The 21,921-nt window shown below is 32.6% G+C and overlaps 2 protein-coding genes and 1 long non-coding RNA gene across 3 annotated transcripts; 2 read left to right on the forward strand and 1 right to left on the reverse strand.

Moving 5' to 3' along the window:
- The first annotated feature begins 394 nt into the window (after positions 1–394).
- LOC106435588 lies at positions 395–1,038 on the forward strand. Its single transcript, XR_007329204.1, has 3 exons — positions 395–452; positions 538–602; positions 736–1,038. It is a non-coding gene; the product is annotated as an uncharacterized LOC106435588 (long non-coding RNA).
- A 4,256-nt stretch (positions 1,039–5,294) lies between these two features.
- BNAANNG33040D (FCS-Like Zinc finger 15) lies at positions 5,295–6,078 on the reverse strand. Its single transcript, XM_013863257.3, has 2 exons — positions 5,785–6,078; positions 5,295–5,700 (listed from the first exon to the last, which is right to left on the reverse strand). The coding sequence occupies exons 1-2, from the start codon at positions 5,997–5,999 to the stop codon at positions 5,511–5,513; spliced, it is 405 nt and encodes a 134-aa protein (XP_013718711.2). The 5' UTR covers positions 6,000–6,078; the 3' UTR covers positions 5,295–5,510.
- Positions 6,079–17,713: 11,635 nt separating this feature from the next.
- LOC111197957 (protein DETOXIFICATION 55-like) lies at positions 17,714–19,554 on the forward strand. The gene is made up of 2 exons (XM_022703106.2): positions 17,714–17,861; positions 17,971–19,554. Exons 1-2 carry the CDS (start codon positions 17,796–17,798, stop codon positions 19,399–19,401), a joined length of 1,497 nt encoding a protein of 498 aa, XP_022558827.2. The 5' UTR covers positions 17,714–17,795; the 3' UTR covers positions 19,402–19,554.
- Positions 19,555–21,921: the final 2,367 nt, after the last annotated feature.

Raw genomic sequence — 21,921 nt, forward strand, 5'->3', positions numbered from 1 at the left:
AATGATAAACGAGATGAAGATAGGTAGAAACCTAGGGGAGAGACGACGACATCCCAATATGTTACAGCGTAAAAAGTATCATCTTACGCCCGCCGGCCGACGAGCCCTATTAAAGATTAAGGTTATTATATACTCTTAATATATTTTCATATAGTATATCTCTGTAAAACGCGATTGAGAAAATTTTGGGTTTTGTTATTCATTGATTTTGATTCTTAATTACAGAGAAGGTCATCACTTGCTACTACCATTTCCACCATGCTCTGTCTGGATGCTCCTATGGTGAAGGTTATTTACTTTAGTATTGAGAAATTTATATGTCATCTACGGCTTTTGTTATTCATGGATTTTGATTCTTAAATTATTGTTATTCATTGATTTGATTCTTAATTACAGAAAATGTCATCACTTGCTACTACTTCCACCATGCCCTGTGTCTTGATGCTCCTTTGGTAAAGTTTATTTACTTTAGTATTGAGAAATTTATATGGCATCTTAAATGCTTTTGTTATTCATGGATTTGATTCTTAATTACAGAAAATGTCATCACCTCACGATGTCACTACTACTACCACCACCACCATGCCTCAGTCGCCATCAAGGTATATATATACACATTTCATGTTATCATCTCTCTAATATTGTGCGTCTTATATATCAATTAATTAGCAGTAGTTATGTGGATTGTTGCCTTGCTCATATATGTACGCTGTAATGTTTTTGCACCGGACATAGCGTAGCTGAGCTCAGCTCCGATCAAGTTTAAAGATGTGATTCCTCCACAAGCGGCATCGTGATGATCAACCGCAATGCCTAATCCACCATCTAAATTCGTATAACTATATTATATTCCAATGTTTTGTAACTTCAAAAAAAACCTGCGATGCTTTATACTTGAAAAAAAAAGAAAAAAAAAACTGTTCCTAGAGAAATCTTTTGCCATGATTTAGTCGTTTTCTTCTATTGTATAATACAATCTATTGGCTATTTTGCATCATAATCAAAACATAAAGCTAGATAGATGGTTCTTCTAATTAACAACACATCATAATCAAAACATAAAGCAAGATAGTTGGTTCTTCTAAGTAAATATTAGAGAGACAAAACAAGGATTAAAACAAACAAAAAATAATCAATAGAAAAAGACAAATAAACAGAAGAAAGGAGCCAAAGTATATATCCTAAGCTCCTCTATCCAAATCTACAATACTGTTCGGATTTCAAAACATCAGCAGAGCTAGATCCGAAGGAAGGAGAGGGAGAGAGTTGGTTGAGGAGAGGGAAACAGGAAGTGACGAGCTATCCGAGTTTTTCTTGGAGACAGAGAGCACATATACCACCTAGGTTCTTTGTGAATGGATGCTTTGTGCATTGCATCTCATCACCCATGTCTTGATCCTTTGCTTCCACCTCATTGATGACTAGACCCTTTAGTTCTTGTCTGTTTTTTGGTGGATTGTGAGATTCTTTGGATAATGTTTCTGTGCATGTGAGATTGCTCGAGAATGAAAATGGAGGAATTGAAGGAGTGGGGGAAGAGGGGTCTAGTTCCCCCAGGTGCACGTGGGATACTATCTTGCAAGAGTCTCACGGTTCCTTATCTCTTCTTAGATGAAAGCGCAAAAGGTAAATATCGTGCAAGCAGTCATAGATCGGTGTTTCTTCGATACTGATGCATGATCAAACAGGAGAACAATTGCTTCCCTGATTTGATATTCCAGATAGAAGACTTAGATTCTGATGAAACTATATCAGCAGAAGAGGACGATGAAGAAGAAGGAAGTGGCTTAGCAAAGAAGAACTGGGTAGGATTCTTATGAAGATTCTATAACATATTGGGTTCCTTGAACTGCAAGTCTTCATGGCAAGTTAGCTCACTCCCATGTCTACAAAGTTTTGTGTTAGGGCTAATGCTTATGAACATGTTAACACTGTCGATAAACTCTGTTAGTTATATAATCAAAAACCGGTCTTACTTACATTAGTGATTTGTTATTTTATTATGGAGTCTATGCTACGGTATACATTTTGAGTATTAAAATGAGAGAAAGGTGGAATTTGCATTAAGAATAGGAATGACAGGTTGTGAGGAACACATGGCCTCCTTACTTTCCTTAGTTTTCTTTTTTAGAATGATTAGTTTAAAAAAAAATTTCACTTTCACTAATATAACAGCCTTATCCAATTTGAATGTGGACAAAAAAATGAAATGAACCAAACCAATTCAACTGAACCTAAATCAACCCAAACCAAACTAAAATATATATATAAACTATTTGGTTAAAGATTTTATCAATTCAAATGGTTCGGTTTTAAAAAGAACCAAAAAGCCAAAGTGTTTTTAGTTAAATTAACTTAATATATTAATAATATCAAGATTTAAGATATTTAACCTTTTAAACTAAATAACTAAATATAATTTTATACAGTTTACTTCTAAATCAATAGAAAAAACACAATTAAAAATAAAATAAAAAATGTTCATACATCAACGTAAAAACCAAAAAGTATATTTATAATATTTATATCAAAGTTGAATAAAAAATTATTGAATTACCTATTTTACATTTTTATTGTGATGTTCGACTTTATGTTTAAATACGAAGAAAATAATGTCCACCCATAGATTTGATCATGAGAATTGGAAAGTTTCATATTTAGAGCATTTCCAAAAAAAATTCTATACTTTCAAATATAGAGTTTTTTGCTCTCCAAAAATAAATTTCAAAATTTCAAATTTAGAGTTTTAAGAAGTGAAACTTCAATATGAAGTTTCACTACTCAAAACTCTATATTTGAAGTTTCATCTTTTTATTTGCATCTTGGTCCTTATAATTAATTACACATCACATTTATAATTCTTAAGTATTTTTTTCATTTATCATTTTAATCTTTAATACTTTTGTATATCTTAAATATTTCAAATTTATTTATATAAATTTAAGTTTTGCACATAAAATTAAATAAAAATTTTAAAATAAGATTTATAATATTTTAAAACTATAATTAGACAACAAGAATATTACAAAAGAAACTTAATTTTTTTAAAAAAAATATACATGAAGACATAATTATTACATAAATTTAAATATTACAACAATACTAATAGTCTAGTAAATTTTCTCTACAACTTCTAAAATATTGTCCAAACAAATTTTCTGTAACCGAAGATGGAGCATTACGGAAATAATTTTATGCAATAATATCATATTTTGCTTGTAGTTTAATATTTAATTATGAATTTCTATTTATAATTTTATATTTTAGTATAATATTTTATTAATTAATATTTTTATAGTATTTTTATATATGTGCTAGTTATTTGTAAAAGTTTTATGGATTTATATTAATTATGACAAATATAAGGACCATAGTAAAAATTACAAATAATTTTTAAATTAAATTTAAAGTTTTGGTTTTGGAGAAGAACGCCTTAAAACTTAAAACATAGAATTTTACAAACTCTAAAATATATTGTTTTTGGAGATGCTCTTAAATGAATAGTTGGGATTATACTAATTAAAATCAAACTCACAATTTCCAAAGATATATGTTAATTAAAAATTGCATTTAGATGAGTTCATCAGCTTTTTATAGGCTGTATAATTTAGTTTGATCTTATTCCAGTACTTAGAAAGGTCAGACATGCAATAAGAGCCATTCTTAATGAATGTTAGCCAGGTGTTATCTTTTTGGAAAGGGGCTGCATTAATTTAAGGACATTGGGTGTGTTCGGCTAAATTAAAGACGTGATTCTCTAGTTATTTGAATTAAATCAAAGGCTGATCATAGAACTATTGAACCCCACCAAGACAATTTAAACCCACTTTGTAAGTGAAAGAGACAGGTGTGAGGTCCCTTTACAGTCGGATCCTATGAATATGGAGTTCCACTCAATTGCATTTCATGGGACACATTTCACACAAAGACAAGGTGAAATGTCAAAATTAATTTCATTCAAAACAAAAAAGAAATGTCAAAATTAATTTGGCTCATATTTCCAAAACAACTTAGAGCATCTCCATTTTTATGAATTGCATTCTAACAACTTATTATTTGTTTAAATTTTAAGAGGATAAATAGTGCATCCTAAAATTTAAAAGTGTATTATTCACTCCTTCAAAACACAATTCAATTCTTTTTTTAGTCCGGATAAATATATATGTTTCATAGTCGCATGTATAATTTCATATATACTATATTCTAGTGCTTATCATTATATTTTCGAAAAAAAAAAGTGATTCAAAATAATTTATTAACACTTTTATATATTTGACTACTTAATACTATAATTGTCATAAATATTTTATTTTAATCTTCCAAATAGTATATTTTATTTGTTTATGAAAATTTAGTGACTGTAGTTAATTATTAACAAGGTTGAGGATTAAAATATAATTTTAAAAGAAAATTGAAGATGATCGTTGGAGTATCATGCCCTTATTTAAAAATGTTTATCCTTTAAAATAAGAGTGCTGGTTGAAAATGCTCTAAATAAAATTAAGAATCTAGTGAGTAAGTGCTAATTTTACTGGAGGATTTTTATCTGCAAATTATCTGCAAATTTATATGGCAATATATATAAAATTGTAATTATCCTCCCATTTGATAAAATCACATAAACTTTCGATGATAGTAGTTTATAAAACGAAAGTTCTGAGTCAGAAAAATATTTTGGAAAAATATTGGGTTGACTGAAAGTTAGTTATGGTAACACATACTAAATTGCTAATGTTGTGTAATATTTACTTTAGATACACTAAAAGACGATGTTTTTCCTTTATGAACAAAACAAAGTAAGTAGGTAAAATGTCTTTGTTCTCAAAGAACGAATATTACACTATCACTTCTTTGAAATCCTAAGTAGAAATTCTAATTTACATTTCATTGTGATTATAAATACTCCATTGGATAACTCATGTGGGTTAAAGAGGTAAGAATCTCGCACACGTTGTAGCATTCGCATGAAACCAAGAGAATATATTTATTTGTATAGTAAATGTTTAGTATTTTTAAATAATAAAGCATATGTTTAGTATTTTTAAATAATAAAGCACATGTTTAGTATTTTTAATACGTTTCTTGTTTGTCGCTTTGTGGATTAGATCATCATTGTCTATCACTAACCAGTATTATAAAAATCCCTTTTCTCACAAAAGTTCCCGAGAGGTTCATCTTCGTTGAAGTTGATATTGTAAAAATAAAGTTGCATGGACTCCCTACTTAAAGTTAAAGTTCCATCAAACATTAAATATAGCGACTCTGCGTTGATAGTGCATGCAAGAAGGTCAGCATCAGCAGAAGAAAATAAATACTTTAAAATTAAAAATATTCTTCCCAACCAACCTACTAAAATAATAAAACTAGGGGCTTCCATAGATATGCAAACTCGAAATACCGAAACACCCTTCAGGTTTTTACATCTCATATAACAAAACGACAAAAATAAGCCTAAGGGTAAAAACGTCAAATCACGATTTTCAGTTTGTAGTGCTCTCTCTCTCTCTGTTTCAGAAAGCGAAACCGCCGCCTGCTCGGTTCCCCGGATCCCGACGGTGACCGCCTGAAGACGAGTCAGACGTCGTCGTATTAACAGCCGTAAACGAACAGTTCTCTCTAGTCAAGCTTTCTTCTTCTACTTCTTCGTCCATGGTCATCTGCTTCGATCTACACTCCACGCTACAGAACGCTCTATCACCTCTGAAAACATTCAAAACAAAAACATTAAAGACAAAAAAAAAAAAACAGATCGTGTAATAAAAAGTCCGGATTGTATTGACTTACTTATACATGTAGATATCTTTCGCTGGAAGAAGCTTCTTTCTGCAGAGAAAACAATGTTCGAGAAACCCAGAACTCAGATAACAATTTCCACGGCGGAGATCGGAGGAGACCATGACGGCGGATTTGTTAACGACTTGATGCGGTTTAGGAGTACTGAGAGTGTTGTTGTTGTTGTTGTTGTTAGTCGACTCCAAAATAATACTTAGTCCCACCATTATTATCTAACTTAAAGCTTCTGAGAATTTCAGATGTTAATGGCGAAAGAGGAAGGAGAAGTTTTGGAAGATGAAAATGCAAAAAGTATTTTTTTTCTTTAAAATGCATGAGAGGATGGATAGGTGGGACCTACGAGTGTACTACGCAAGGACGATTGATTTGATATCTTTTGCTTTATACTCGCCACGTGTATCTTCTTTCTTCATTACGTGTGTTACCCTTTTTGTTACAAGAGAAGATAGTGGTAGATTTCTGTTAAGTTTTTTTTAAAAAAATTTCGACTCTTTTTTGGGATACATACGTATATCTCTATCAAATAATGTGGAATAAGTTTTTGATGATAAAAATCATAGATCATCGTGGTTGTTGTTGTGGATATTTTACTTAAGTTCATAAGTAATTTTCAACTAAGTGTATTATATTTAAAACAACCATGATAAGAATCAGATTAATCTATAATAGCGTCTTGAAAATCGGTCCAAGCGGTGTCTAAACACCCGTGGTAAATCGGATATGAACGAAATGATTTTTTTAAATCAATTTATAAAATAAATTCAGTTTAGACGTTCAAAAAATCTGTTTAAGCACCCGCATAAACAATAATTTTTTGCGAGGCGTCCAACTATCGTCTAGCGATTTTTAGAACATTTATCTATATAGATAACAAGAGCTGCTTCCTTCTAGTTTTATGCTACCCAGGGACAGCAACTTAGTGAAACAAAAGGGTGATTGAAGTGGGTCAGAATTTTTATATGGTCCATATAGTTAAAGCCTATAAACACGTTATTCATTAAAGGCCCAAGCCTTGATTTACTTCAATCAATTGATTTTTTATTTTATTTTTCATCTGCTTTGCATTTTTTTTCATTAAGCATCTGATTGCTGAGGTCTATTTGGTCAATACATCTGGGGACATAGAAAGAATACGACTTGAGTATTTAGTTGTAGAAATTCTTTTGCTAAGCAATCTGTCGCGTTATAGAATTTTTCAGCATCTCTTTTTATGGGTTTTATCACTATTTTTGTATCACCTTCACAGACTATATTCTTATATCACAGCGTATCCAAACATGATGTGTATTCTTTCGAGAGTTTGTGAAAACTTTGTAAGATCGGCTTCAGAAACATTGTTGCATTCTCCTCCCTCACTCTGTCCAGCTTAAAGTATTAATTAAAAGGTTGTGTTAGGTATAGTTTTTTTAATATATTTCTTGAACATTTTTTTGAAATATACTTTTATTCTGTACGTTTACAACTTAACATGGTTTTCTGTTTCGAATTATGCTGTCTTCTCATATTGTGGTGGGGTTGTTGGTTTAACTTCAAGCAAAGGATGGTTGCGAAAAGCATCACTCTTATTGTTGACGATTAGACTACTAAACATTATGACTCTAAACAAACACATCAACATAATTAAAATTTCACGTGGATATTCTTGCAAATATGATTCTGGTGAATTTAATCTTCTAATTTGGGATTTTGATATCAATGTGGACTTTCAATTCATTAACTCGTTTATTTTTGTGAAGTATTATAACTGGACTTAGCAACAAATTGGAATTCCATTAATTTTAAGATTGAATTTCGTTACCCTAAATTAAATAGAATTATAGAAAATGCGGCATTGCATGGTCGGTCTAATCGAAATAAGATTTTTTCTTTTTGTAAGAAAAACTACAAATAGTGAGCTTTTAATTACCTATCATCTACATGTCTTTTAGTTTCCTTTTTCAAGTTTGATCTCGTTAAATGTTATTTAAAAATCCCAGAGTAGTTTAAAAGTTTACTTATGACTGAACATGTGGATTAATTGCAATATTGCATGCATGGTTGCCAATTATTTCAGAGATTAGGGGCCAACTGCTGTCGTATACTTTACACAAATTGCCTTTGCTTTTCTATTTCATTCGTTTTATCGTATTTGTTTTTATCTGAAGAGTGAAGACTGATAATTTTTTTTTTTTGCTAGGGTTAATTAATTATTGATAAGTAAACAGAAGAAAATAATGTAATTATGTTCACAGCTCAAAACAATTGGCAATTTATTAATGGTGCTCAAAAAAAAGTTTCTGTTCAAAAATAATAATAATGTAATTATGGAAAAAGTCAGCAAATCCGGATCCTAACATTTGGCATTTTCTTTGCCATTTCAAGATTTTCCATCAATTTTTGCTTGATTAGTTATGGACCTAGGGTGAATGAAATCAACCCGAAATTGGTTAAATGAGAAAAATTGGTAAGCCACAAGGTGGGCAATAATAGCCTATATACATAATAATATATTCAATTATAGATTTTTTTTTCTTTTTCAAATAGCAATAATCATAGCATTGTGTAGGAGTCTAGAAAGCACATCTATAAATGTCGGATATGTGAATAACAAAAAAGAGGGCTTAAGTGCTATATCTAGAGAAATGTCTAACTATGAATAAGGTTGATACTAGACCCTGACTCGCGCGCCGCAGATATGAATTTTCAGTTTTTAATTATTTATTTTATTAAATGATGTATTTGTAATATTCGTTCGTATTATATTCATTAAGTACATATTTTTTTTTTGCATCTTAAACTATCTATTTTTTTTACGAATGTGTGATATTATATAAAAAATATAAAAAAATAAGCATAGAGTTAATTAGATAATTTAAAAAACAGAAATTTTTCTTTCGTGTGCGATATCATATAAATAATGATCCGCCCAGTTAACAAAAATCATTATTTTATGTGTAATTTTTTTTTTTTTGACAATTTCCTTAAAACTATATTAAATTTTACATATTTTAATTAAAATATTTTTAATATCTTTACTTTTTTATTTAAAATGCAACTCAATATTTTTTTTAACAATTATAACAAAATATTTAAAAAATATTTTTAGAATTTGTTTGAAAAATATGAAAATTACATTTTAAATTAAAATTATCCTAAAATATGATAAGTTTTGATGTAAACGAAAACTCAAATTATGTCAAACAAAATGATATTCAATGATAATAACAATTTTAATTGATTATTTTTTAAAAAATACATTTACAAAAATATTGTTTGAAAGAAAATTCATTTATCTTTCAAATATAAAATAAAAATATTATAATTAAATAATAAAAAATATAAATAAAAACCATAAATTTAGCAAATGACAACTGAGTTATATTATGCTAAAATTTTCTTTCTAACAATTTATCAAATGACAAATGAGTTATGAGCAAATAATACCATATAATTTTTAAGAACATAGCCATTCTTAAATATTTTTTTGAATAAATAATTATTTTTAAATTTAATCAACTGAAAATAATATTCGTACAATTGTGTGAGTCAAATTCTAGCTTTATTGATGCATGTTATATATTAGTGCTGCATGTTTTAGGTAACCTTTTAATGATGCACGTTTTTAAAAATCTCCATTATTAAAATTATGCACGTAAGGATAACTCATGAGTTTTTTTTGTTGATTAAATGACATTATGTCCAAATTTATTTAAAGATATTTCATTAAGGTAACTGAAAAAGACAAACAATAAAATAGGAAGTTTAAATTCATTTAAGCATATTTCATTAATGTAACTGAAAAGACAAGTAATAAATTAGACAATTTTATTCGTTTTAGGATATTTCATAAATGCAACTGAAAAAACAAGCAAAAAAAAAAAGTTTAATTAATGAAATAAGAACATTTTCAAATGGGTACTTCTATTTTAATAATATATATATTAATATTATTATCCATCAACATTCACCAAATCTCAAACATTTTGTTTCCAAACCAAATCTCAAGCTTTGAATATTATATTTGGCATCACATACATCTTCATGCTTTCAAATTGTGTGTCATCATGCAAAGTTAACTAAAATCGACACGAAGTCATATATTTGTTGAAATTTTAAAAATGATTAGTCAAATAAAGAACCGGTCACACTTAACGTATGGTTTTATTTATAATTTATCTTACTATACTTTGACATAAAATGGTTGTGCAAACACTTACAAATCATTCCTTAGGTGTAGAAAGAACTAATCGCAAACTACTATAGTGATTAATATATGAATGTGAATTATGCAGAAAAGTCTTTTGCTTTGATTTCAATTAAATCAAGTGGGACTACGGATGAAACAAAAGCAGAGATGGTAGATATATCAAACTTAAATGTCGGGGAAAGAACATGGTCGTGATTTTCTGATTCATCAAACTGATTCTAATAGGAACAAACTTTAACGAGAATGTTCTTGATGTGAATTCTTACATGTGGGAAACTAATTTACATAACATGTTAAGGAAACAAAAAATATAAATCATATAAATATACAGAATTCACTTTCACCATATCATTCACATAACAGTTATAAAAAAAACAGTTTATACAAATTATTTTATGGTTTGTCTTTTCAGATGATTTTAACAGGTTTTCAGTTTTATCCCCATCCTCTTAGCATATCAAGAAAATAGTACACTTATGTGTTAGATTCAAGTTTAATTATAGGCTTCCAACTTAAAATTAATTGGTAATTAGTGGATTGACCCTAACCCTTTATATATTACTTAATGTCCCATTGATTTTCCAATGTAGGATACATATCCCTTAATACCCCTCCTCGAGATGATGGCTCTTATCGGCCAGAAATCTCGGAAACTTTTTAAGACAGTTATACTCGGTCGAGCGAGTCAATTACGACCTATATACCTGGTCGGATAGGGTTAATATTAATTAGGGGTCTAACTTATTAGGATCTGGGCTCTGATACCATGTTAGATTCGGGTTTAATTATGGGCTTCCAACTTAAAAACAATTGGTAATGAGTGGATTGACCCTAACCCTTTATATAGTAGTAGATTAATTTTTATATTTTCGATGTGGGATGTTTCTCATCAATACCCTCCCTCACGCTCAGACATCTAGGTCTGAAGCGTGGACAATGTGGGAATAACATCCACAGAGGGCCCAACATCGGTATAGTAGTAGTAGTTGTAGTAAATTAGGTCAAAGGATCTTATCGCTCTAATAAGATGTTAGATTCGGGTTTATTATGGGCTTCCAACTTAAAACCAATTGGTAATTAGTGGATTGACCCTAACCCTTTAATATGATAACTACTAGGAGATTTAGATAAATCCTATTAATGTCTTGATAATGATGTATTTACTCTATCTCCTTATGAGATTAGGATCTCTCAACCTTGTATATAAGGAGCCTATTGGTCGTACATAATAACACACAAAACTATTACTTCTACATTCATTATGTTATATGGTATCAGAGCAGAAAGATTCTTTGACCTAAAAACGATTTTTTCTTGCTGTGTTTCTAAAGAAATATGGCGGACACTACTTCTACTTTATCTTCTACGCCAGCTCCGGCGATTACTACTCCAGAACTCTCTAATTTTTCTCCGTACTACCTTCATCCATTTGATAACCCTGGAGCTCTCATCACCTCAGTTTTGCTTCGCGGTGATAACTATACAGAAGGGGCCACTGAACTTTCTAACTCAATTCAAGCCAAACGGAAGCTTGGATTTCTCAATGGTTCAATACTCAAACCAACGACTGAACCTGACCTCTCTCGATGGCTTGCAACGAACTCTATGCTCGTTGGTTGGATACGAACTTCCATTGATCCTAAAATACGCTCGACAGTAACCTTTGTTCCGGATGCTCATAAACTCTGGGAGACTCTACAACGTCGCTTCTCTGTCCGCAATGGAGTTCGGATCCATCAGTTACGCGATGCAATTGGTTCATGTCAACAGAATGGCCAATCTGTTATAGACTATTATGATCGGCTTACCAAACTTTGGGAAGAGCTTGACAATCTTGCGACAACTCGTGCGTGTACCTGCGAAGCTGCACCAGATATTGAAAAAGAACGAGAAGAGATTCGGGTTCATAAATTCCTCTTTGGACTCGATGAATCTCGTTTTCGAACTATACGATCTCAGATTATTGATGAAGATCCTCTACCTGATATGAACAATGTTTATTCACGCATAATTCGGGAAGAGCAACACAACAATTCCGCTCGTACTACAGAAGTTAAGAATGACGCTATTGGATTCTCTGTCCATTCTGAGACACCGAAACAGGACTCATCACCAACTGCAGTAGCTCCTCGAAGCCGTGATCCAAACAGACTCTGCACTCATTGTTCTCGAACAGGTCATGACCAGACTGAATGTTTTCTTCTTCACGGATACCCTGATTGGTGGTATGAACTACAAAAGACTACTGGAGCAAATTTTTCTGGCCAACGAGGACGTGGAGGCCGGTTCTCTAATACTGGAAACAGAGGTCGTGGTCGTGGTCGTACTAATCATACCCGAGCTGTGACCAATAATGCAACGTCTGCACCACTAAACAATCTCAACAACGACCAGATCTCGTAAATCATTCATCTACTTCAATCTTCTCAGCAAAATTCTAGCATCTCTACTGAGAAACTAGCTGGTAAACCTATATTGAGTGATGTGATCATTGACACAGGTGCTTCGCACCATATGACAGGAAACATGTCTCTTCTAATCGATGTTGTTGACATACTACCATCGTCAATCCGATTTCCTGATGGACGATATTCTAAAGCACAGAAGAAGGGCACTATTAAACTCAGTCGTGACTATTACTTGACTGATGTGTTATTTGTTCCTGATTTCAACTGCACATTGATCTCAGTGTCGTGTTTACTCAAACAAACAGGATGCATAGCTATATTTACTGATACTTTGTGTGTATTGCAGGACCGTTTTACGAAGACCCTGATTGGAACGGGTGAAGAACGTGAGGGGGTTTATTATTTTACTGGAGTCACAGCTGCAAGTGTCCACCGAACTGTGTTGAAGAATTCTTCTACCTCAGAACTCTGGCATCGACGGCTTGGTCATCCATCTTTCCGTGTTTTATCTTCCTTACCGTTTTTAGATAACTTAGTTTTTGATTCAGAACAAGCTACGTCTTGTGAGATTTGCTTTAGGGCCAAACAAACCCGTTGTGTTTTTCCTGATAGTTCAAATAAAACTTCTTCTCCATTCTCTTTGATACACTGTGATGTTTAGGGACCTTACCGTATTCCATCTTCGTGTGGAGCAAGATATTTTTTAACCATCGTCGATGACTACTCTAGAGCCGTATGGATTTATTTAATGCTTGAGAAGTCAGAGGTCTCTGGTCTTTTACAGCAGTTCCTTGCCCTTTGTCAACGCCAGTTTAATCGAGCAGTTCAGAAGATACGGACTGATAATGGGTCTGAATTTATGTGTCTTGCGTCTTACTTCAAGAAACAGGGCATTGAGCATCAAACCTCATGTGTCGACACGCCTCAGCAAAACGGCCGCATCGAACGGAAACATCGCCACATACTCAATGTAGCGCGAGCATGTCTCTTCTAAGCACGCCTACCTTCCACTTTCTGGGGCGAGAGCATACTAACGGCGGCTCACTTGATCAATCACACGCCATCACAGGTCTTACATGGCAAAACACCATACGAGCTCTTGTTTAACAAGAAACCAGATTTTGATCGACTTAGAGTTTTTGGATGCTTGTGTTATGCACACCGACGGTCCAGAGATAAAGACAAGTTTGGTAATCGTAGCAGAAAATGTATCTTTGTTGGTTACCCATATGGCAAGAAAGCATGGAATCTATATGACTTGGATACACAAGATTTTTTCACTAGTCGAGACGTGATTTTCTCCGAGTCAAAATTTCCTGGAGTCGACTCTGATGATTACGTTCGACCACCTACCAACTACTATGATGCATCAATTGATGATTGGCTTTCACCTGCTGATGAATCTAAGGGGAGTTTGCCATCTCCCCCAGCTGTGCCTGCACCTATGACTACTCCTCCTGATACTACGAACGAAACTACTCCCACTTCTCCTCCTGTGCCCTCTACGAACCCTGTTACTACTCCTACCCTGCCTTCTACGACTCCTAATCCTTCCAGACACAATAATATACCTGAACAAAGGATATATAATAACTTTAAACTAAAAAAACTAAAAAAAAGCCTAACCATCTTAATATGTATACAAATGTTGAACATTACTGAAGACACGTAGTGAGTCAAAGTTTCACACACATCTCCAAATTTCCAAATGGACATGCCTGAAAAACAAATCCCACCCCCCATAGGACGCCAATGTTCATATTAGTATTATGTTTTTAATATACATTGACAAAGAGGAGAATGTATCTACCATTGACGTAACACATTTCTGTAACTAAAACTGATAAATACTTTCCATGTGATATTTCGGCCCGGCATATATATATATATATATATATGTACGGCATGAACCTGTATATTTTAAGTTTGATTCTAGCTGGAAACAAAGTTGATATTATTTTGCCAGATTGAGCTTGGATTTCATCCTAAACAGTTTACATGGTAGTTTGTTAACATATGACATGACTCTTCTTAACATTAGTAAAAAAATATTCAATTTGGGTTATACAGTGCGGTAACCATTCTATTTTATATCACTAAATGCGTTTTTTTCCGTGGGTCTATAAAAACATACTTTATCATTGATAATACATATTTTCATTTAACACATATAATAGTTAAGAATAGAACATTATTATAGAATTCTATAACCTAGAATACGTAACTTATTCAACTAATTGATTAGTAATCATAGTACAGGAAACATAACTACAATGAATAGTGAACAGCTACGTGATCCAATAATTAAAGTGAAACAGTGGAAAGCGATTGGTAATATATATGAGCGAGGAAGCAACGGATGGCTTCCTACTGGAGATCATGAAGAAGTGGACAAAGCTAATTATATCACAAACTAAAGGATGCATAGACACATCTAGGTTAGGCATATGTCTATGCATGTGTTACGTGTAGATTGATAAACACCGAGACCAACGGTGGAGATGGAAGTAAGAGGAATAGGCACGTGCCGGAAAGCAAAAGAAGAGAAGAAGTTATACTAGTGAGGGAAGGATAGATGATATGTTTCCTTTGTACTGGGAACAGAACATCACGACTCTGTCTCTATCTATATGTACTTCTTCTTCACTACTTGTGTTTCTTTTTTCTTTCAATTAGTTTTCCCACGATTTTCACAACTTTCTTGTGTTCGTATTTATGATTCAGTCATTATTTACGCATTTTTATTTGTTTGAAAATTATTTACAACACACGCACATAAGTATACAAGATTCATGTGTAGAATGTATCGTCTAAAGGCATGCAAGATCATGTGTGTGAAAACTGAAAAGGATGTTTGTGTTTTGTAACAGTGAATATCGATGTTGGAGTATATTCATTACATCGGTCAAATAGCGTTTTATTGGTATACTAGGTCTTTTCATAAACTATGTGCAGTAATAAACATTTAAATTTAAATTGTATTTAAAAATAAAATTTATTATCATTTTCGATTTTATTATTTTTTATCAATATTTTAATATAAGTTTTAATTTAATTGAACATAAAATTAAAATAAAATAAGCAATTTTTTTATTTTAAATTATGTTTAAGAATAGATATGTATATATTTAAAATTATAAATTTAGATAGATTTTTTATCTATTTATCATGGATAAAATATATTAAATCAACTTGTATAAAATTAGAAAAATAAATTCATATAAAATTTGTATAATTATCAAAAAGTACAACTAAACAATATTTTTAAAATTTTGTAGATATATAATTTAAAAAAAATTGTAAAAACTTTGAAAATATTTTGTAGTAATATAATTGTATAATTATTAAAATATAAATAAATAGTATTTCGAAATTTGTAAAAATACTTATAATTTTATTATTATATCATTTAGTGTCATATTTGAATAGACTTACTTTAGTGATGATGTATAATTTAATACCATATTCTAAAAAGTTTACCAAAAATATAATAAACATTAAATGTAACTGTTCATATCACATTTAACCATAAACTATGTCATCATTTCTATTATGCCTTGCTATATTTATTTAGTGAAAACGATTATAGAGAGGACATGTGTCAAATTCACTTTACAAATAATGTCTAGCGGGTACTGAAAATAAGACTTTCGAATTCGTAGAAATGATATGAAAATCTGACTTAATAATTTCTCACTCAAATATTGATAATTATAAAAAATTTCTTACTCTTTCTTCAAGAGAAAAACATGTTCTTTCCAGACTAGTAGATGACTTGTTAGGCCTAAGCATATTTGTATATAATTTAAAATAAGAAAAGAGAAAACTTATATTTGTATTATACTTCTTCAAAGTTTCATAATCTTGTTTAATGTTTTAGCTGATATAAATTGATCTAACAACTTGGTAAATAATTTTTAAAAATGATATGTATTTTATTTTATTTTATTTTATTTTGCTAAATGGTTAGTATCATTAAAAACGAAAAAGATAAGGGCCAAATTAAAGGCTGAAAAACTTAAACATATAGAGTAAATTAAACTGTCAAAGAATAAAAATCAATAACAACAATATGCTAGATTCACTCAAACTTATTGCTGAATATCATAGGTAGTAAAAATAAGGGCCAAATTAAAATCATATTCTCAATATATTTGTTTTTTTGAAAATTAGGTCAACAAAATTCTCTTATATCTTATGAAAACCTCACAAATGGGCTATATATATTTCAGTTTTTCAATTGTCATGATGATCATGTTTCCACGTAAGCAGAGACATGATGTAAAATGTCATTAATTCTAACTTATAAAAGAGTGGAGTGGGAATAAGAAGAAAAGGGCAAAGAAAAAAGAGAAAGGAAAGGTATACATAATTTTCAAGTCGATTCTAGGTTGATAACTACAGTGAGAGGGAGACAACACATTGCGCTATACCTAATTCTAACTAGTTTCATTTTCTAGACTGATGGACCAATCATATCAATTTTTACTTATATCTTTAGTTTGGGTTCCACAAATATCTTTACCAATGAAAATGGAAATCAAAGGTCGCTGTTAGTTATATGCAACCATAAATATTAAATTTCAAAACTCAAGACTATGTCCAGTTTCAAAAGAAAACCATAAAATGATTTTCTCTTCTAAATATTTTACTTCTCATCACGAATCAAACAAAAAACATTTATCCGTTCTTCTCTATAAGAATGCATACTCGGTTAGCAAAACAAAGTGATGCTAGTTTACTTTCGTCTGCAGATTCAAACCAAAGAGACGTTTACGTTATTTGGGACACCATCTTCTTGATTAATGCATAATAATTGTTGAATGTTCTAAAGATTAGTATATATATATATATATGAGATATTTCTAATCATGAGAAAAATTAACTCGATACCTTAACAGAATTACTTGTAGAAGATTTGAAAATTAGATGAAGAGATTATCATATAATGGAACTTTGTACTAAGCTGGTTCAGCATATTGTTAATAAATTTGATTTGATTTGAGTTTTTGTTCTTGTTATTCTCTGGTGTTTGAAATTGCTACCTACCTATATATTCGTTTGTTTATGTGACACCTCTGTACGAAAAAAAATCTGATTCGGATTCGTACTTTTTTGTGTTCAAGAAAATCTCATTAAAATGGGTGATTTTATTTAATTCCGTTTGTATGTATTTTTCCTCAAACTATGCTTAAGTTTGTATCTATTATACTTATACAGATTATAATTCCACAATGTACACACTCTACACAAAGAAAATGGAAAACAAATAATGAAATAAATATTTATAAAATCCCCACCATGCCTAGGAATCAACTCAACCAAGTTACTAAAGAAAAACTCTATAAAAGAGCTTCTTCTTTTCATATTTTCAAAACCTCTCATCTCAATCAAAACAAACTCTAACAATGGTGGCCGAAGAAGATTCACGTCTCATAAATCTCCAACACAAGTACAAGCAGACAATGCCTGAGGTATTTTATTTTATCTAAAATATCTATTCCCAGTATACTTCCTTGTCAGAGTCTTTCAGATATCTCTCATAAAGTTTAATTATATTATTTCACTTTATATTTTAAAAAGGTTGTGGAGGAGATGAAGAAAATTTGGGACATAAGTTTCCCGGTAGCTGCCATGAGCATACTAAACTACCTAAAGAACATGACATCGGTCGTGTGCATGGGCCGACTAGGAAGCCTCGAGCTCGCCGGAGGAGCCTTAGCCGTTGGTTTCACCAACATAACCGGTTACTCTGTCCTCTCCGGTTTAGCCACCGGTATGGAACCACTTTGCGGTCAAGCCATCGGTTCTAAAACCCCTCAACTCGCTTCCTTGACCCTCAAGCGAACCATCTTTCTCCTCATCTTAGCTTCTCTTCCCATCTCTCTCCTCTGGCTTAACCTCCAACCTCTAATGCTAATCCTCCGACAACAACAGGACATCACACGAGTCGCATCTCTCTATTGCGCCTTCTCTTTGCCTGATCTTATAGCTAATAGCTTCCTGCATCCTTTGCGTATCTACCTGCGTTGTAAAGGCAACACGTGGCCTTTGATGTGGTGCACGTTAGTCTCCGTCCTTCTTCATCTCCCCGTTACCGCTTTCTTCACGTTTTACATCTCTCTCGGCGTCGCTGGAGTCGCGGCCTCATCTTTTCTCACCAACTTCATCTCCTTGTCGCTTCTCCTTTGCTACATATACTTTGAAGAACATAACAACGACGAAACCAGTCTTAAAACGCCGTTGGTACACATGTCTGGTTCGAGTGACTTCGGTAATGATGAGGTGTGGTCAACGCTGGTCAAACTTGCGGTCCCGAGCTGTATAGCGGTTTGTTTGGAGTGGTGGTGGTACGAGTTTATGACAATCCTCGCCGGCTATCTCCCGGAGCCAAAGGTGGCGCTAGCAGCGGCCGCCATCGTGATCCAGACAACGTCACTGATGTATACACTCCCGACGGCGCTCTCCGCCGCAGTTTCCACGAGGGTGAGCAACGAGTTGGGAGCAGGACGTCCGGAGAAGGCAAAGACGGCGTCGGCAGTAGCCATCGGAGCCGCCGTGGCCGTTTCGGTGTTTGGGCTTGTGGGGACTACCATGGGGAGAAAGGCTTGGGGGAGAGTTTTCACGTCGGACGGAGTTGTCCTCGAGCTAACGGCGGCGGTTCTTCCGGTGATAGGAGCTTGTGAGCTTGCCAACTGTCCTCAGACCACAAGCTGCGGGATCCTACGTGGCAGTGCGAGGCCACGTGTAGGAGCCAAGATTAACTTCTACGCCTTTTATGTTGTTGGAGCACCAGTGGCTGTTGTTTTAGCCTTTAGGTGGGGCTTAGACTTCATGGGCCTATGCTATGGCTTACTTGGGGCCCAGATTGTTTGTGCAATTTCCATTTTGACCGTTGTGTATAAGACAGATTGGAACAAAGAGTCCTTAAAGGCTCATGACTTGGTGGGCAAAAACGTCATCTTACCTGATGTCGATCAAGTTATCGTCAAATGCGAAGAAGGTCTACACTAACAGAATATTCAGTTGTTGTTCATACTATCTCTATTTCTGTTTCATTGATTTCTTTTTCTAAAACTTTCCACATATATATTAAAACACATCTACATGATACATATATAAAACACTTGACTGTGTTAATTGGACAAAATTACTTTACTACTCATTTATTGTTATTTTCCAAGAGATTTATGGTTTATTAGGTGTTTTAAATCAGAATAGTTGCGCAATTAAATTAGAAGTTTGTTACCGCTAAGTATAAAATGGGCTTAACAGAGAAATAAGCAGCTATACAGTTCAGAGGATGTATCCAAGGATTAGTTTAGGTATTTTGATAGCTTATTGTATTGTTGTTAATCATAGGAAAGATCTGTTTTTTGAAAACTACATCTGATGGTCATATTTGATAGGTTTCTTCAGTGGTCAAGCTATCCACGCAGCAATGTAAGCCAGATATGTGAATCCAAGACCCCACAAGAAGTTTCCTAGGTTTGGAGTTTGTGTGCTTGATACTGAAGAAGTCACTGGGAATGTACTAGTGCTGAAAATGATTTATTAGATTATCAAATGTATTTCTCCTTGAGAAGGTTAAGAAAAAATGAATCTTATGCTCACCTGTGAGATGAGAACTTACACGTTGGAGTACCAGAAAACCAAAGTATCAAACATATATATAAGAAAGAGAAAAACAATCATGGATTGAAGATTTGATTAGATGTTTGGTTTTTCCATTCACCGTACTCGAACATTAAGTAAAGCGACTTAGCTCCAATTCCATCTCTATGCATGGGCTTAAGCTGAGTACAATATAATTAGGGAGTGAAGTTGTTAACACTCGTTTTTCTACTATGTCAATCACACTACAAGAATATAGAAAGAAGTTCAATTACCTTAACAATAAGTGTCCTAAATTCAGTTAGGAAATGGGGATTGAGCTCTAACAATTAGGGCCAACTGCGGTGAAAGAAATGGATCAAGAGCCCCTTGATATGGGCACCATCTTCATCTTGATCTGGCATGATCATGACATGTTTTAATCTCCATCCGATAGCGGTTTTTATGTTCTGAAGTTCTCTAATTTTGTTGATCTTATCCTTGATTGATTTCTTCACATTTAGTAACTTACTTTGCAGATGATATACACCGTAAGTTTCTCTTTCTGACTCCCCCAAAACAGAGATCTCATCCATCTGAACATCAAGGAAGAGTAAAAGCTTTTTAACTTTATGTGAAAATAGTTATATTTCTCAATTTCAAACGTTGAGTTGTATCGCAAAGAGAAATGCTTGAGGATAAACTGACAACAATGTGTTTTGTACTACCAGTGTACAATATTTCTCTAAAGACTCTGCATCATACAGTTTATCAATGAAAAACAATATTTTAGAAAAATCGTTTCGTTTATAATTTGATTTTCCGCCTGAACATATATTTATACAGAGCCGCTTCAATTATTATATGGCTAGAAAGATACTTAAAAATGTGGCCTATAAACTTCTTAGAGTAACCCTTACAACACCATCCAAACCACTATGCGTGAGAACATTCTGTCCATATAAAACCCTTAAAATGGTTAATCTTTTGGTGACTTGAAGCTAAGCTTCTTTGGCTTCCTTCCAATGCCGGCTCTTAGCCTATGCTACATATATACCAATTTAAAACATATTGTTTTTTTTTTTACATCTCCAATTTAGAACATTGTTATTTACAGTTATTTACATAATTTGTCTCGAAAATATTCATATCCCACGTGATATCCTATATACGTTTATGTGTCATTATTGGAAAATAGAGAATGTAAAACTTTATGGAAACAAAAATTGCTGAAGATTTTGCATTATTGAAGTGGGTGGATCATGGATTGCATGATGAGGACTTTAATGAATTCGATTGGCAATGACCATGACGTGAATATATATTGGGTGCGTGAGTGTATATAGAGATACCGAACCACATGGAAAACAAGAACTAATTGGCCTGAACACATGTGCATGTGTAGTCATACCAAAATAGGAATCATATAGTGTCCTTCTGGCTTCTCGCTTCTTTTCTTCACCTTAATAATCTTTCACAACAACTAAAGCTTTAAGTTCTTATTCGACTTGCAATATCTTTAAATGGAAATATATTATTTTCATTTTCTTTTAATTAAATCCAAACTAAAGTTCATGTACAAGTTGGTAGGGGGAATAAACTGTGTTCGTCTGTCCGATCAAAGCGAAATTATTCAAGTTAGTAGGTTAGTGCGGTAAAACGCACAAATATCACATTCCCATATTTTTTAAGCACTTTCAAATAGTATAAGGCAATATTATCATGAAGATATATAAAAAATATAAATTGTGTGATAGAAGAACAAATTGTTAGCAAAGAAAAACTCGTGGTTAGAGATCATATGTATGAGAAAATATTGAATGTTTAAAACTAGACTCAAAGCACTTCCTCAATTAGATGAGAAGCCGAGAAAGTTAATTAATGAAGATGCATGCAATGGTAACTTCAACTAAGGGTCTAATTGGTAATCATCACAAGAAT

Source organism: Brassica napus, chromosome C9 (genome assembly GCF_020379485.1).
Source record: "Brassica napus cultivar Da-Ae chromosome C9, Da-Ae, whole genome shotgun sequence".
In the NCBI taxonomy this organism is placed as follows: Eukaryota; Viridiplantae; Streptophyta; class Magnoliopsida; order Brassicales; family Brassicaceae; genus Brassica; species Brassica napus.